Consider the following 14,528-nt stretch of genomic DNA (forward strand, 5'->3'; position numbering starts at 1 on the left):
TTTACGTTTATGTATTGATAGTACCGAAAGAACTTTACTTTGTGTTTTTGCTCTTGGTTACTTAATTAATCAACTGCCTTTTTCTATACCTTTTTCTTTTAAATACAGTTGCAGAGATGTAATCACAGTTTTTTGGGAATCAGATTTGTATTTAAAAATTTTGAAAACACCAGCATATTGGAAACTGAATGGAACAGAAATTGTTATTTTTTTCCAAATTATGTATTCATGTCATGTACCAATATTCAAGAATATTTTCCTAGAGATTCTACTAGTAACTTTATTTCTATAATTCAGCTTCGTTTCAGTGATTTCAAAATACTTCAAACAACACATATTCTGTAATGCTTTGAATATAATGTCTTAACATGCCTAAGAATTAAATACTATATGATGGATTGAAATCTACTAGAATGCACAGTTACTAAATAAATTATGAGAACATAGTTATGTGACAAATGGGAACATTACTATAGAACACCTCTTCTTTTTCCATAATAATTACACACCATTTAGCTTCCTAATGTTATGTTTACCTAGCAATTAGTTAGGCTCACAAATCATCATTAATAAATATTTAAAGAAAGTGGGACCCACGTTTCTTAGCTCTACAGAGTAGAAGTTTAGATACTAAAAAAGCATTATACAATAAGAAAATGAGAGGTTTGATGTGATATTCGCCTCAGTTTCCCTCTTTGGTTTGTGAGGATCATTGTCACCTTTTATCTTGGAACATAGCTTCTTTTTATCCCCTTGGTTTATTTGATTACTTTCCTTGAATAAATCTATTCTCATTAGAACTTACCTATTCGTATTTTAAGGTCATCTACTCTATGTATAAAAATTTATTCTTAATTTGGACTCAGAAGGTCAAGAGTTCTAGTGCCTAGAGTACTGTACATTCGTTTTTGGTCGTTTGGAATTGTTAGTGTTTGAAGTGATTTGGAAGTTTAAAGGGTACTTTTTTCCCTCTGTCTTTAAATAGTCTCTCTCCTAAGTGCTATTATCATTGGCTTTCATGATACAAAATTATGTCCAAATTGACAGAATTCTCTGAGAATCAGGTACAGCTGATTGAAGCAGAATTGGATGTCTGGTATTTATTTTCTACTAACTGTGTTTATTTATAAGCAGAAATAGCCAGGCTAACTATTCATCATTTATTTCATTCATTCAAAAACAATTACTGAATCTCTGTTATGTGCCAGGCATATAATCACCTCCAGTAAAAATGTAGAGGTTGACAATATCCTTTTTCTTTTGATTCTTTTTATGTTTTGCCCTTTGAGGTAACTTTTCTAATTTTTTTTAAACTGGTTTACTTGAGTAGAATAAAATTTACTTACAGATATACAATAGGTTTGTTTTGTTTTGGTTTTGTTTTAGTAATTGAGACTCAGGAATGAATATCATTCCTATTTATTATGAGAGAATGGGTTCAGTTGCAGTAATTCAACTGTAGATGTTGGGTTCATTAAGAAGAAATAATCCCCCATGTGTATGTGGTTTAAACTCTTCCAGGGTTTAAATTGTGAATTGTGAATGTTCTGCTTATATATGACACTTTGGAAAGGAGTGTCATTACATTATACCCTGGTACTTTGAAAACATGTAGTTTGTTTCCAAAAAAGTGAGCAGTTTTAACTGAGGTGGAAGATTACTCAGGAAAGAAAACAGACCTGTTGTTGCTAGTATTTTATAATTGAATTTTAAAAGTAACAGATGCCATGAAGAAACTGAAATTGTGGAAGCAATCTTCACTGAACCTACAGGCTCAATAAAGAATTGGACTAATTCTAGAGGGTGACTCCAAATTTCCGCAAACATTAATTTTTAGTTTCTGTCATGATATACCGAGCTTTTCTGTTGAATGCTGGAGTATTTGTTCAAGTCGGTAGATTTTGCATTTTTAATCTTCCTTAGAACTGTGGTGAATAATGGCCCCTGGCAGGAGATAATGAAATTTTCTTAATTTATATTTTCATGCAGAAGCTTCAATTGAAAATGGCGTCCTATGGCCTGGAGACATAGCTGTAGTGCAAGTTTCAGGGGAGATGCAATAATAATGCAGTGCCATCGAGACAGGGAATGATGGGACAGTGAAGAAGTAATTTAAGGGAGAAAAGAGAATGTACCAAAGCTTTATTGTAGCATATCTAATGATCTGCTGGAGATTCCCAATGGTTTTTGGAGCATGACTGGAGAAACTAATGTTATCTTCCCAAAACAGAAGCCTCTGGTTAATCAGTAGAACAAGACTATTGATTAAAACACCTCTCGCAATAGATTACACATGGAATCTCATCTCCATACTTTGCACTTGGTAACGTGTAATAATGAACATAAGATAATCAGAAGAAGAGTAAAAGCAATTTGTTGGGCATTGTACAATCCAAGGTTAGGGTTGGAAAGGAAACAAATTTGCATGAATAGTTGGCCTGTTTTTAAAACTGTACATAGGAGGGGCACCTGGGTGGCTCAGTCGTTAAGCATCTGCCTTTGGCTCAGGTCATGATCCCAGGGTTCCTGGATCGAGCCCTGCATCGGGCTCTCTGCTCCGCAAGGAGCCTGGTTCTCTCTCTACCATTCCCCCTGCTTGTGTTCCCTCTCTTGCTGTCTCTCTCTCTATCAAATAAATAAATAAAATTAAAAAAAAAAACAACTGTACATAGGAAATCATATGCACAGGATAGGAACTACTCTGGAAGAATAAAAGGTATTCTGCCCCTAGTCAGATCCCCCTCAGGTTTGCAAATCTATGTCCATCTTATGTAAGGGAGTACTTATGATTGATATTTTTGGTATTTCATTTTTGTTGCATTGTGCAAAGAGTTCGCCTGCATTATCCCATCTAAGCTTAAAGATAAACTATTAAACTTTGAAAGAAAGCTGTAAGCTTTAATACATTACTTAGGGGCTCATAGTAAAGGCAACAAACAAACTGGAATAGAAACCCCAGTTTTTTCTGACTCTAAAGTGTCTGCTTTTAAACACTAATTTTCCCTAATAGCAAATGATTTTGCTTCTGAACAAAGTCAAATGGTACTCTATATTGTTGATTCTTATATAGTTTACTTTCAGATTATAAGTAATGTGTGCATTGAGCTTTCTTTCATTTACACTTTTAAAAGATGAAGCAAAAGCAACATATTAATAGTTTGTTTGCGTTATTAATATTTCATTAGTGATGAATCAGTACCATCCCCAAAATAAAAAAAGATAATGTTTCTTCAAAGTACTGCTAATTTGTGCACAACAATTTCTAAGGTAATTTCCATATACATATGTAAATTAATGATAATGCACATTTATAAAATGCCTTTTCATCAATTATACATTTTGGTGGCAACGTTTAACTTAATTTCAAAAATGACTGTGGATGACTTAAAAGTTAATATTGAAACCTGAGAATATTGATTACATCTGGAAGGTAAATACAGTTTTAATACTTTTAACTTTTACCATATGCTAATTGTGATTGTTAAGAGAGTCATTAGATATTTTGTAAAGTTTTTTTCTATTATATATTATGCACAAACCTAGACATTATCAATGACTTTAAATATCATACTCTGAATTTTGCTGAGAAACAAAGGTATTGTCATTCCCTTATGCATAGAAAGTAAACCAATAGGTATTAATCTCCAAAATTATGCGGTTTTATTTTCATCAGCTCTTGAGATGTACATTTGGTTTCATTCCTAAGTAGAATATTTTTTTCCATTTAAAGTAGAAAGACTTGCATAAATTAGTTTTAAACTAATTTTTTAAAATTCAGGTTTTTGGCTCCATTTAAAGCAGCTTTTTGACCTATAAAGCAGGATTTAGGATTTTCATCATTGTAGATGATGGGTTTTATGATTAAAATGTAAGTTTTATGAATATTAATATCAGAAATAATACTTTTCTTCTGGTGTTTGAATTTGATAATGTTACAAAGCATTTATTATTGGATTTATTTTAGTTAACATGTGGAATTCTCAGGATGAGTGTTGTACTCTGTATATTTTAGATTAGTAAGAAAATCAGTAGAAAAAATATTTAAAATGATAGAAAGTTACAAGCTAAAATAATGTGTAGAAATAATACATAGGTGATATTTTTAACAGTGGTTTTAACACAGTGATGTGAAATAATAAGCCTTTTGTCTGTACATGCCAACTTTTGGAAATTTTTGGAAATGTGCTTGAGTATTAAAAATGATTAAATGCTTAGACTTTGAGACTGAGTGCTTATTAGGTACTTCTACATTTATCTACTAGTTGGTGTTAAAGCATACATTATACCCCAGAGATTGGTTAGACATTATTTGCAAGGGTTGCATTTATGCCCTCAAGTTCTAAAAACGATTATTTTCTTCCTGTAGTTGAACCACCTTATTAAAATTTGTTTTAATAAAGAAGTCAGAGGTTGAATATAGAAAAATTTACAGTGATTAGAGTGGATCTTTTTTGTTGTTACTATTTTTAATGACGTTCTCCTAGGAAACATGGTGTAATTTCACAGATTGTCAAAAATTTTATTTCCAGATTTATTTAGTGTTAGAAATTTTCATTAGCTAGCAAATATTTAGGAAAAGATTATATCTTCCTTCTGTTATTAAAAATGGGCGTAAATGAGATGCACCTGTTTTAAAAAACCGTATTCTTCTGCCTTGTTTTCATTCATACTTAATTTTTTATGCTTAAGGTTTAAGAAAAGTGTAGATTTTTAACAATGAATCCATATAATATTACCAAAATATACCGATAATCTAATAGTTAATAGAAGCCATGCCTTGACTGATAAATCTTTTTCTGTGGGGGAAGAGGGAGAAAATCAAGCCAGGAACTATGCCCAGGACTGAGAATACAAGCAAATGAAGGCCTTATTTTCTTGGCTTAGTTGTACCTTTTCATTTTCATTAGAATGAAAACTTGAAGCAGAGCAGTTGGTGAGAATATACTTTGCTTCTGTGGCTAATTGCTTTCTCTTTCCCTATCTTCTTAAATGAGAGCTGTTTATAGTTTTACAATCTTACTAACAATATACTGGTTAAGGAGTTTCAGATTTTTCTCAGTCCTAACAGCTCACATTTGGTATTTTCTTTCCCCTTGTGTCCCCACACTTCCTGAATTTGAAAACTTCAGGCTTTCATTTCTTCATTCATAAATGAATGTACATAATTGTATTTTATTTCCATCATTTGGTTCTCCAAAAGCTTAGGTATTCTTTCCCATGATACTGGTATGCAAATCTGATAGTCTTATTCTTCTTACAATTGCGTTTCTCTTCTTGCCAATCCCGTTTTAGCCCCCTAATTCCATTTTTTTCTCAAGATCAATTTCTAGTATTTCCAATATATAAAAAGAATATTTTTGACATCTTGGGAAGCTTTGAATTCTAGAAATCTTTATAATTTTTTTTCAGGAACTCTGTTATGTCTTTTACCTTCATTTTACTTAAGATTATAACCCTGTAACACTTTCTGCTTTCATAAAGTAAATGTTTTGTACAGTGTGATTATTAAAAGAAATAAAAATCATATGGTTTATATAAACTGTGGTAATTGCTTTTGACATTCATTTGAACTTGTATTTGTGGTCAGATGACTAATGCAAAAAGGTTCAGAGAAAGTAAATATGAATAGTTATTCCTCATTTTATGGTGTTGGTCTCTCTTAAACAAAATGTAATGGAAGAAGGAATACTTACCCCTTGGATACCTCTTGCAGGCATCCTGTGGCATTGAAAAGTATGAAATAAAAGATATTTTTTAAAGAGTTTAATTTTTTTGAGAGCGGGAAAGAGAGCATGGGCAGGGGGAAAGGGCAGAGGGAGAGGGAAAAGCAGACTCCCTGCTGAGCAGAGAACCTGATGTGGGATCATGACCTGAGCCAAAGGCAGATGCTCAACCAACTGAGGCACCCAAGTGCCCCAAATAAAAGACATTTTTGATCCCATATTATATTCATATTTATTTATCTGATCATCTGGGGGAAAATGGATAATTGTCGATATATTCTTTACTTTTTAAAAGATGTATTTATTTATTTGAGAGAGAGAGAGAGAAAGAACACATGTGTGGGTGTGGGGAGGAGCAGAGGGAGAGAGAGTCTTAAGCAGATTCTGTGCTGAGTGTGGAGTCTGACATGGGGCTCCATCTCAGCACCCTGAGATCAGACCTGAGTCAGAGGCTTAACTGACTGCACCAGCAGGTGCCCCGGTATATACTTTATTTATTTATTTATTTTTTAATGATATAAATTCCTAAATCCTTTGGGCTATATCCTCTTTTCACCCTGGTCCAAAATCCTTCACAGTCTTAGTCCATTTCAACATTGAGTGCAACTCCCTTACTCTGGCCATGTTTTCCCAAAAACATGGCAGGGTTTTGTTGAGTAGCTGTAAAAGGCACACTAAGGGAATATATAACAGGGATGTCAAATTGCAGGAGTTTAGATTTGCTTGTTTCTGATAGGTATGGGAATGAGAAAACGGGGGATCCTTGCAGGTGTAAGGCAGTATAAGGAAGGAAAGGACCAGGTAGTAGTTGAGGATTCCTGGAAGATCAAGAAACTCTAACAAAGTGGGGAACTCTCTTATTGTTGTAAAATTTAAGAAAGAAGAAAATATGAAATATTAGATACTGATCTATTGACAAATCTTAAATTCATCAGTTGTTTAAAATTTTAAGATATGAAATTGGTTATGTGATTCACGTTAAAATAATTCATTTACACTAAATGGAGAACCACTGACAAATTTCTTCAAATGATTGAATCAGTTTAAGAGAAATGCAGATAATGGAAGTAAAACATGATGTTGCCTAAGAATGTGGCACTGCACCATTTCCATTGTCTGTGCTTTTGAAAATTATTCTATGTGGTATGTTTTTTAAAATAAATAGCATACAGTATTCGAGATGAATTGTGATAAAACTTATCATTAGTTTAATATCTGTGCAAGCAGTATTATAGTTTATGTAATATTTAGGACTTTTGTTTGAAGGTTTTGTATATACTTTGACCTATAAAACTTACCTGTTTGATCCTGTAGGAGTTTTCAGGTCTTGCTGCTCTTCAAGGACGAATCTGCCTGGTTTGAGTTGAAATGGCTGCAAGGGTGCATGACTTAACATACCTACCCCTCTTTAATGCATGTCTCCTTCCCCTGTCTTCGCTAGTCGTCATGCTAAAAAAAAGACGGAGCTGTTTTTTTTTTTTTTTCATTCTTTATCTGCCATTTTATAGTCCAGTTATTTTACACACTCTAAGAATATTTGGTATTCAGATCGTTAAATAAATTTTGTTATAATGCTCTTGTTCTGCTTGCTTTGCCTTCTTAATTTATGCATTATCTCAAAATATAATAAAACCCTGTAAACATTACATTCCGTTGAGTTGTAATCAGGGCAAATTATAAAGGGAAATGGTTCTTGCCTTTATAAAGCTTATAAAAAGATCATTTTGAAAAATTCATAGAACTTAAATAAATATCATCTTACCTAAAATTCTACCTTAATCCTAAAAATCTTGATGAGTAAGTGACAACATAAAAATAAAATACTTAATAAGTAGGACATCTTAGACATCATGTTAGTGCCCTTCTCTTTAACATTCTATTTCAGAGAGTATTAATTTAGAAGAACCTAGGTTCATAGTCATGTTATATTTAGTATAAGCATGTGGGGATCCATGAACATGACAGGAGTAAGAACAGTCTTAGACACAGTATGTGCCAGGCACTGTGCTCTCTGCTCTAAATGTGTTCTGTCATCGATCAAGCCAGAGCACTGAAGGTGTGATCTGCCAGTTTGCTATCTGTTATGGAAGAGTGCAAAAAGTCCCTGTAATAGAAAACGTAACACAAACTGGATTTAATGGATAAACCTAAAAACCTGGCTGTTTCTTTGTTTTAATGTGTTCTTAGAACTTACTTTCAAGCTATTCAATTTCTGACTATTTCTGTTTAACCATAGTATCATTTTTAATTGTTATTTTAGTTCTTAAACATGCCAAGTATACTTTTTTCTTAGTACATGTTGAAAATGCTAAAAATTCCAACTAGATGTATAGTAGAATAATAGAGAACTGTTACTTTCCTTTTACTTTGAATGAAAATTTAGTGTGGCCCGTGATACAGAAATAGTACAACATAAAATAGGATTTTTATGACTCTGTATTTAATAATGTGGAGCAACCTAATAACAGTTGAATTTTTTGTTTTATGGTACTAGTTGCTTAAAGAAAATATGAATCAGTTCTGTATTAGATTTCTTTATTGAAAACAAACTAATGATTATGTTACACAAATTTGGTTTGTTTTGTTTTCTAGGTGCAACAATCGAACACAGTGTATAGTAGTTACTGGGTCAGATGTATTTCCTGATCCCTGTCCTGGAACATACAAATATCTTGAAGTCCAGTATGAATGTGTCCCTTACAGTAAGTATGAAGTTTGTGGTGTTCACTTCCTCCAGCATTCCTCGTTGATGCTGAAAGACTACACATGTGAAAGAAGCATATGTTTATGGCCTACAAAACCATTATGCATGCAGAGCACTAACAGACTCGGGCCTCCAATTAGCTTCATGAAGTGTGGAAGGAAGCCACAGTGTGATGCTGGCCAAGTGTCTGTCTGTGTTCTTAAGTGTTTGGCTTTTAAGACTAGTGTTTTTCCAGAAAACAAACTTGAATTAGCTATTCACTAGGGCAGATAGAAATCTGTACTTTTGCCCAATACCAGTTGCTGACAAATTGGTTTGGCTCACAGTTTTCTAAAGAAGGAATTGACTTCGGTTTTAATCGTGAGCTACTTGAATGGCTACCTGCTGTTGTGGTAACTTTAGTGCCCGGTAAAAGCTACCATTGTAGTAACTGAGGCAAGTGCTTTCCTTTTTTTGTTTCCTTGTCCTTACAGGAGCATTTCTTTTACCAGATTCAGGGTTAAAATCTTAAGAGTAAATAAAATAGATAGAACAAAACCTTGCATATGCGTCTATTTTTTAATTTGACAATATCCATTAGATCCTGTAGAGGGATATTTAAAATTCAGGTGGAAGTTTCATAAGTAGTCTTAAGCTCCTGCTCTAATTCTGTGTAGTTTTCCTCCTAACCTCAGAATTCATACCGCTGAATTGTATTCTGCCCTTTCAGTAGAAAAAAGCATTTAGACAACCAAAAGTTTCAGTATGTTAGGTAATTTTCCATAAGCTAGTTTGTTTAATAGTGTTCTTCTTTACTTTTTCAAATTAAAAAAAATGTATCCTGTAACCTTGATTCATGGGCATTTGAATTGAAGTTCTTTAGCAGCAATTATCTTTAGCAGCAATGATCTGAGAAAGTTTTATACACTTCCTTCTTTTAAAAAGGTGGATTTAAACTAGATAATGAAATTGCCTTTTCCAGAACCTCAAAAGCTAGGTCATTATTCCTGATAGATTTCTATGTCCAAACTATCAATATTTTTAAAACCAAAGGACTGAATTCAGATAAATATATGTCCAATATACTAGTAGTACATTCTAACATGTCCTGTGAAAGGTGCGGGCTCTCTCCTCTCTGCCCACAGTTTCGATAAATTGTTTTTTTTGTGGGTATCAGTTAAAGGCCAAACACAGATTATCTTTTCTTTTCATCCCCGCTCTGTGTTCCTGTGTTACTGTGAAATGGATGCTTTTTATGTTTTCAGTATTTTCTATACCATTTGTAGGATTGGAAGCCTACTGAGTGCACTGATCTTTATATTATTTCTCTTGTGTGTAGTGTTGGTGGCTTACATAATCATTCTCCTGTGCCACTAGAGGAACATTGTATTCTTTTGAGCTAACCAAAATTTTGTTCCGTAAAGTCACTTTCATTTTAATTTATCATGGTTTCTGTCCTCAAATTAGAAAAGGAATACAGCATCCATTCCCAAACAGTGGAATCAGTCAGAGCTGCCAAGAATTGTCTTTCTGGAGCCCGTTCCTGTAACCTAGTCTATAGACCAAGAACAGTGTTAAGCAAATATTATTTTCAGACTCTTTAAGTTATTTCTTGTGCTGTTTTAGAAAGGAAAATGTGGATATCTTCTGGAACATCTAACTTTCAAAATTTTACTTTTTCAGTTCTCCAGAAGTATTGTATATTGTGCACTAAACTTGCAAATAACTATACTCAGAGAAGTATTTGTTCTTTTTAGTTTTTGTCCTTAAAAAACAAAACAAAACAAAACAAAAACTAGTAATTAATTTGCTGTTACCTTTCTAGATGTTTGCATGAGGCAGAAATAAGTCTGGCTTTTTTGTTTTCCCCCAAATTATTCCATGCTAAAGAATAGAATTATAATTCCTATATACTGTACAGTAGTGACACACTATCTATTGCATGATTTTCACTAATACTGAAATCTAATGCAAAGAATCATTTGAATTGTTTTGACATTAGGTATGATTGTATATATCCTTATCTCTTTTCCTTATTTTCCTCTCCTTTCGTTTCTTTGTTTCTGTTATACCCATCCCTTATACTTTCATTTTAAGCCTGTTATTTTTCCCTTCCCGTTTTTTTTTTTTTTTTTTTTTTTTTTAAGATTTTATTTCTTTATTTGACACAGAGAGACAGCGAGAAAGGGAACACAAGTAGGGGGAGTGGGCGAGAGAGGCTTCCCACTGAGCAGGGAGCCCAATGTGGGGCTCTATCCGAGTCTCCTGAGATCATGACCTGAGCTCAAGGCAGATGCTTAACCTACTGAGCCACCCAAATGCCCCTCCTCCTTGTTTTAGTACTTTGTATCATTTGCATACCCCTTTCAAACTTTATATAGTTGATTAAAAATTGTCACTAAAACATTAATTATAGGTCTTTTACCATCTGGCTTTATGCCAGTTTCTATCTAGAGCAAATTCTCAAGCGGTTTACACATCTAAATACATTCCCTCCTTTAAAAAAAAAAAATCCAGAAATTTTCTGATTTTTAAAAATTTTATAATAAATTTACTCAACAGAATTTATTAGAAATGTCATTATTTGTTTTACTTTTTATGTTTATAGACAGACACATGTAATATTACATGTGACATTTATATCTACCCAGATAATGCCTGTGTCAAAAATGTATGTGTCCCGCTTATCCTTTATCATTAACAGAAATGTTAGTAATTGAATGTGTATGTGTTTAAAAGAAATCATAAAGATCTTATAGGCTAAAGGAAAATAATTATTAGAATTTGGTACCTTATAGGCAAGATTGGTTTTGACATTTGTGCCCTCTTTTTCAAATTATCATTAAATTATACAAATTATACCATAATTTTAGCTATAAGTTTTATCTGAGAAAATAACCATTACTACTAATTAAATTTTTTAATGAACCAGTGTGAGATTATTCAAAATGAAATAGTGTGTCACTTCAGATACAGAGTATGTAGGCTTAAGTTTGTTTGGGGCAATTTTGTTTCTTGCATATCCATCTAGTCCTCCACTGATGTTAGTGGGTTGTGTATTTATGTTTGGTCTATAGAATAGCAAATGTATTGTTATGAATTAATTCATACAGTCTTTTAAAACAAGTTGCAATATACATTTGGCATGTGATGAAGAATGCTAATTTCATTAATTTTATTGTATTTTTATATTCTTCTGGGTTGATGAAGTTTTGGCTGGTTTGACAGATCTCTGTCCTTTGGGTTTTCATAAAAATCATAATGTAAGGACTTTTGTTTTCAGTATCCATATCTTACATGATTCATCAGTCATCAAAGTTTTATTTAATTATTTTTTATTTTTACATTTGGGTGTTACTTCTGTTTTCATCAGTTTTAAATTATGTACAACTTCTATACATTTTCTTTTCTTCAAGTGATTAGTTAAATCACAAAGGAAGACTTCCCTATTTAATATTGTGCTAAGCAAATGCACGGTCATTTTAGTGTATCACATAATAAAGCCTAGCCATTTTCAATGAATGGAAAACAAATATATTTTTATACATTCCTTAATGAACTTGTTTTAAGTTCTGTTTTAAATATGTAACATATTTTAAAATGTATTATTCCCATCCTTTACATTTAATTGATTCACTCAGTAAAATCATTCTTTCCTGAAAAAAAGAATATGGCTGTATATAAATATAGTCTGAGACGTCACAAGACTAATAATTTCTCTTATCCTCATTTTCCCACCACGCCCTTCCGTTATTGATTCTAAACAGGTATAATATCGCTCTTCGTTGAGGAGTAGTTTATAAAAAAGAACTTTCATATCAGTAATGCTGAACTTACTTTTCCTGGATGTAGTCAGAATTACACATTATAGGGCAAGTATGTTTCCTGAAAGTGGTCAAATAGACCAAATTGGATGGGGAGGTGGTATTGTTTAATGCAGAGGGTTATATGCTATTCCTGTAGCAAAATATTTGTATGGCATTTCTCCCTGAAGTATTTCAGGAGGTCAGTATTTAATCTTGATGAATTATTGTAATTTTTAAAAATTAATCAAGCTAAGACATCTTAATGAAATGTGCAACTACAGTGTCTTTGAGTAATCAGTTTGGAGATAGAATATTAGCACACCCTGATGCATTTTAATAAGCAAAGAGGGAGATTCACAGACATTAATCTGGTCACTTTATGAAATTCAGGCAACATACTTCAGAGCCTACATACAACCTAAAATAGTGTTTTATGGTTTGTAATTATTAGACTTCTATTTACCAACAAGAATCTTATATAGCACCCTTCCTAACTGTATAATCCGTTTCTTTAGACTTCTTGGAGGGAGGATTTTTTTCTCTCATATAACTGTACTAATCAGGTTTGTTTTATGAAAGCATTTACCTTTTATGGGGTCTGTGGAGTCAAGGTATTTGCTTTGAATGCTTGGTATGATTGTCGTTGCATGCCAGCTTGCTTTCTGTGTAAATTGATGATGGTAGACAATGTCATAATAAGCTAACCATAATTCTTTCTTCCTTTTTCTCCTTGCCTACTGTGCTTGCTTTTTCCTTGTATGTATTTTGCTTACTTTTTTTTTTTAAATAGACTTAATATAACAAGTTTGAGATATGTAATATAGGGAATTTAGTAAGAATTTTATTTTGTAAAGTATATGTAAACCTAAATAAGCAAATTTACTAATTCTTGGTGGGAAAGAAAGACACTATGTTACCCCACCCTTCAGAATCCTTATTGGGGTAGCAGGGGAGATTTTATATATCCTGCAAAGGAGGCATTTTTTTCCTTATGATTAAGATGGATTTTTCTAGAAATAGAAAATAATAAAGAGACATTAAAAAGTACTAAGATGCATAATTATATATTTATTCTTACATAAATGTCTTTGGGAAAGTGTTAAAATATAACCATATCAATATTCATTAATTTTGACCTAAGGTCCAAAATTGAGTTTCATTTTTTTATGATATATTTTCCTGTTGTTATGCTTAACTGATTTTAGTCAATTTAATAATGAGCTCATATAATAAGATAGATGGGGATGATACACCTTTGCATGCATTTGTGTCTGTAGCATACGTATATAAAGTAAAACGATAAAAATGCTGAGTGACTTTAGAAAGGCAAGAGTATATATACCATGCATTAGTGAAGAGTTTCATTATTTATTCAGGTACACTAAGTGAAGCAACATGCCAACATATTTGTATTGCCTCCTTAATCTACTAAAATGATTGATCCATGTTCTTTTATGTTACTTTAGAATCTTTCTCCTGCTAGGTTTTCCTGTTGTGTGTTTCTCTTTATCCAAAGTAGTACAGCTCATATTCTTCCTATATTTAGCATCTATTACGAATTCAGTCTTAGACTAATAGTCAATTTATTTTAATCTTTTTTCTTTTTTCCTCGCACTTTTTTTTTCTTCCGATGCTTAAAATAGAAGTGGAGCAAAAAGGTAAATAACATATACAGTCTGAACCCCAGCTCCCTGTTATGTGCCTTATGGATGTCACCCCTCCCTTCCCTCCCTCCACAACACTCCTGACATTAAAATAATCAGCAGGATCTCATAAATGAACCTCATAAAGAAGTCGACTGTTTACGATGAAATTATATGACTGCTAAATCTGGTGATGGGGTAAAAATTCTGAAGTCGGCGAGGGGGAGCTGCTCCTTTCTGGGTTTCTTTTTCACCCTTTATCTCTTTTTTCTGACACCCCTGGATATTTTATTATTAAAGTGTCATCCTGCCTGGCTTCCAGAACCCTCTCCATAGCATGCCATGGTTACAGGGTCTCCCGGTTGTTTCATCACTGCTTTCCTTGTATTTACTTTTCTCTGTTCCTAATTACATTTCCTGAATATTTATGTTTCTTCAATTGAAGCACCTTTGTTTTCAGTCTGACTTTTATAAAAGTTCTAAATAAGCCTTCACATTGGGTTTTCGTTTTATTTTCTTTATTTTAGTGTTTTGCTTTTGGGGGTTTGTAAGAAGGATAGGGGAGGTAAGGGGACAAAGTTGGGACTAAAATAAAGTACTTTGTACATGTTACACACAAAGCTCAAAGTTTTGAAATATTAATTACCAGATTATAAGATTAAAAACCGTAACA

The 14,528-nt window shown here is 32.8% G+C and overlaps 1 protein-coding gene across 35 annotated transcripts in view; it reads left to right on the forward strand.

The window, feature by feature from the left end:
• ADGRL2 (adhesion G protein-coupled receptor L2) overlaps nt 1–14,528 on the forward strand; it is a 382,248-nt gene that overhangs the window by 317,631 nt on the left and 50,089 nt on the right. For 27 of the 35 annotated variants that reach the window (XM_032870191.1, XM_032870192.1, XM_032870194.1 and 24 more), the window contains 2 exons: nt 8,316–8,425; nt 13,859–13,870. In XM_032870191.1, the coding sequence (XP_032726082.1) occupies nt 8,316–8,425; nt 13,859–13,870 (122 nt within the window). The remainder of the gene's footprint in view (nt 1–8,315; nt 8,426–13,858; nt 13,871–14,528) is intronic. The other 8 variants (XM_032870195.1, XM_032870198.1, XM_032870205.1 and 5 more) reach the window with 1 other exon arrangement.

The sequence above is a fragment of the Lontra canadensis genome, unplaced genomic scaffold, assembly GCF_010015895.1.
Source record: "Lontra canadensis isolate GAN:19392208 unplaced genomic scaffold, GSC_riverotter_1.0 scaffold40, whole genome shotgun sequence".
NCBI lineage: Eukaryota > Metazoa > Chordata > Mammalia > Carnivora > Mustelidae > Lontra > Lontra canadensis.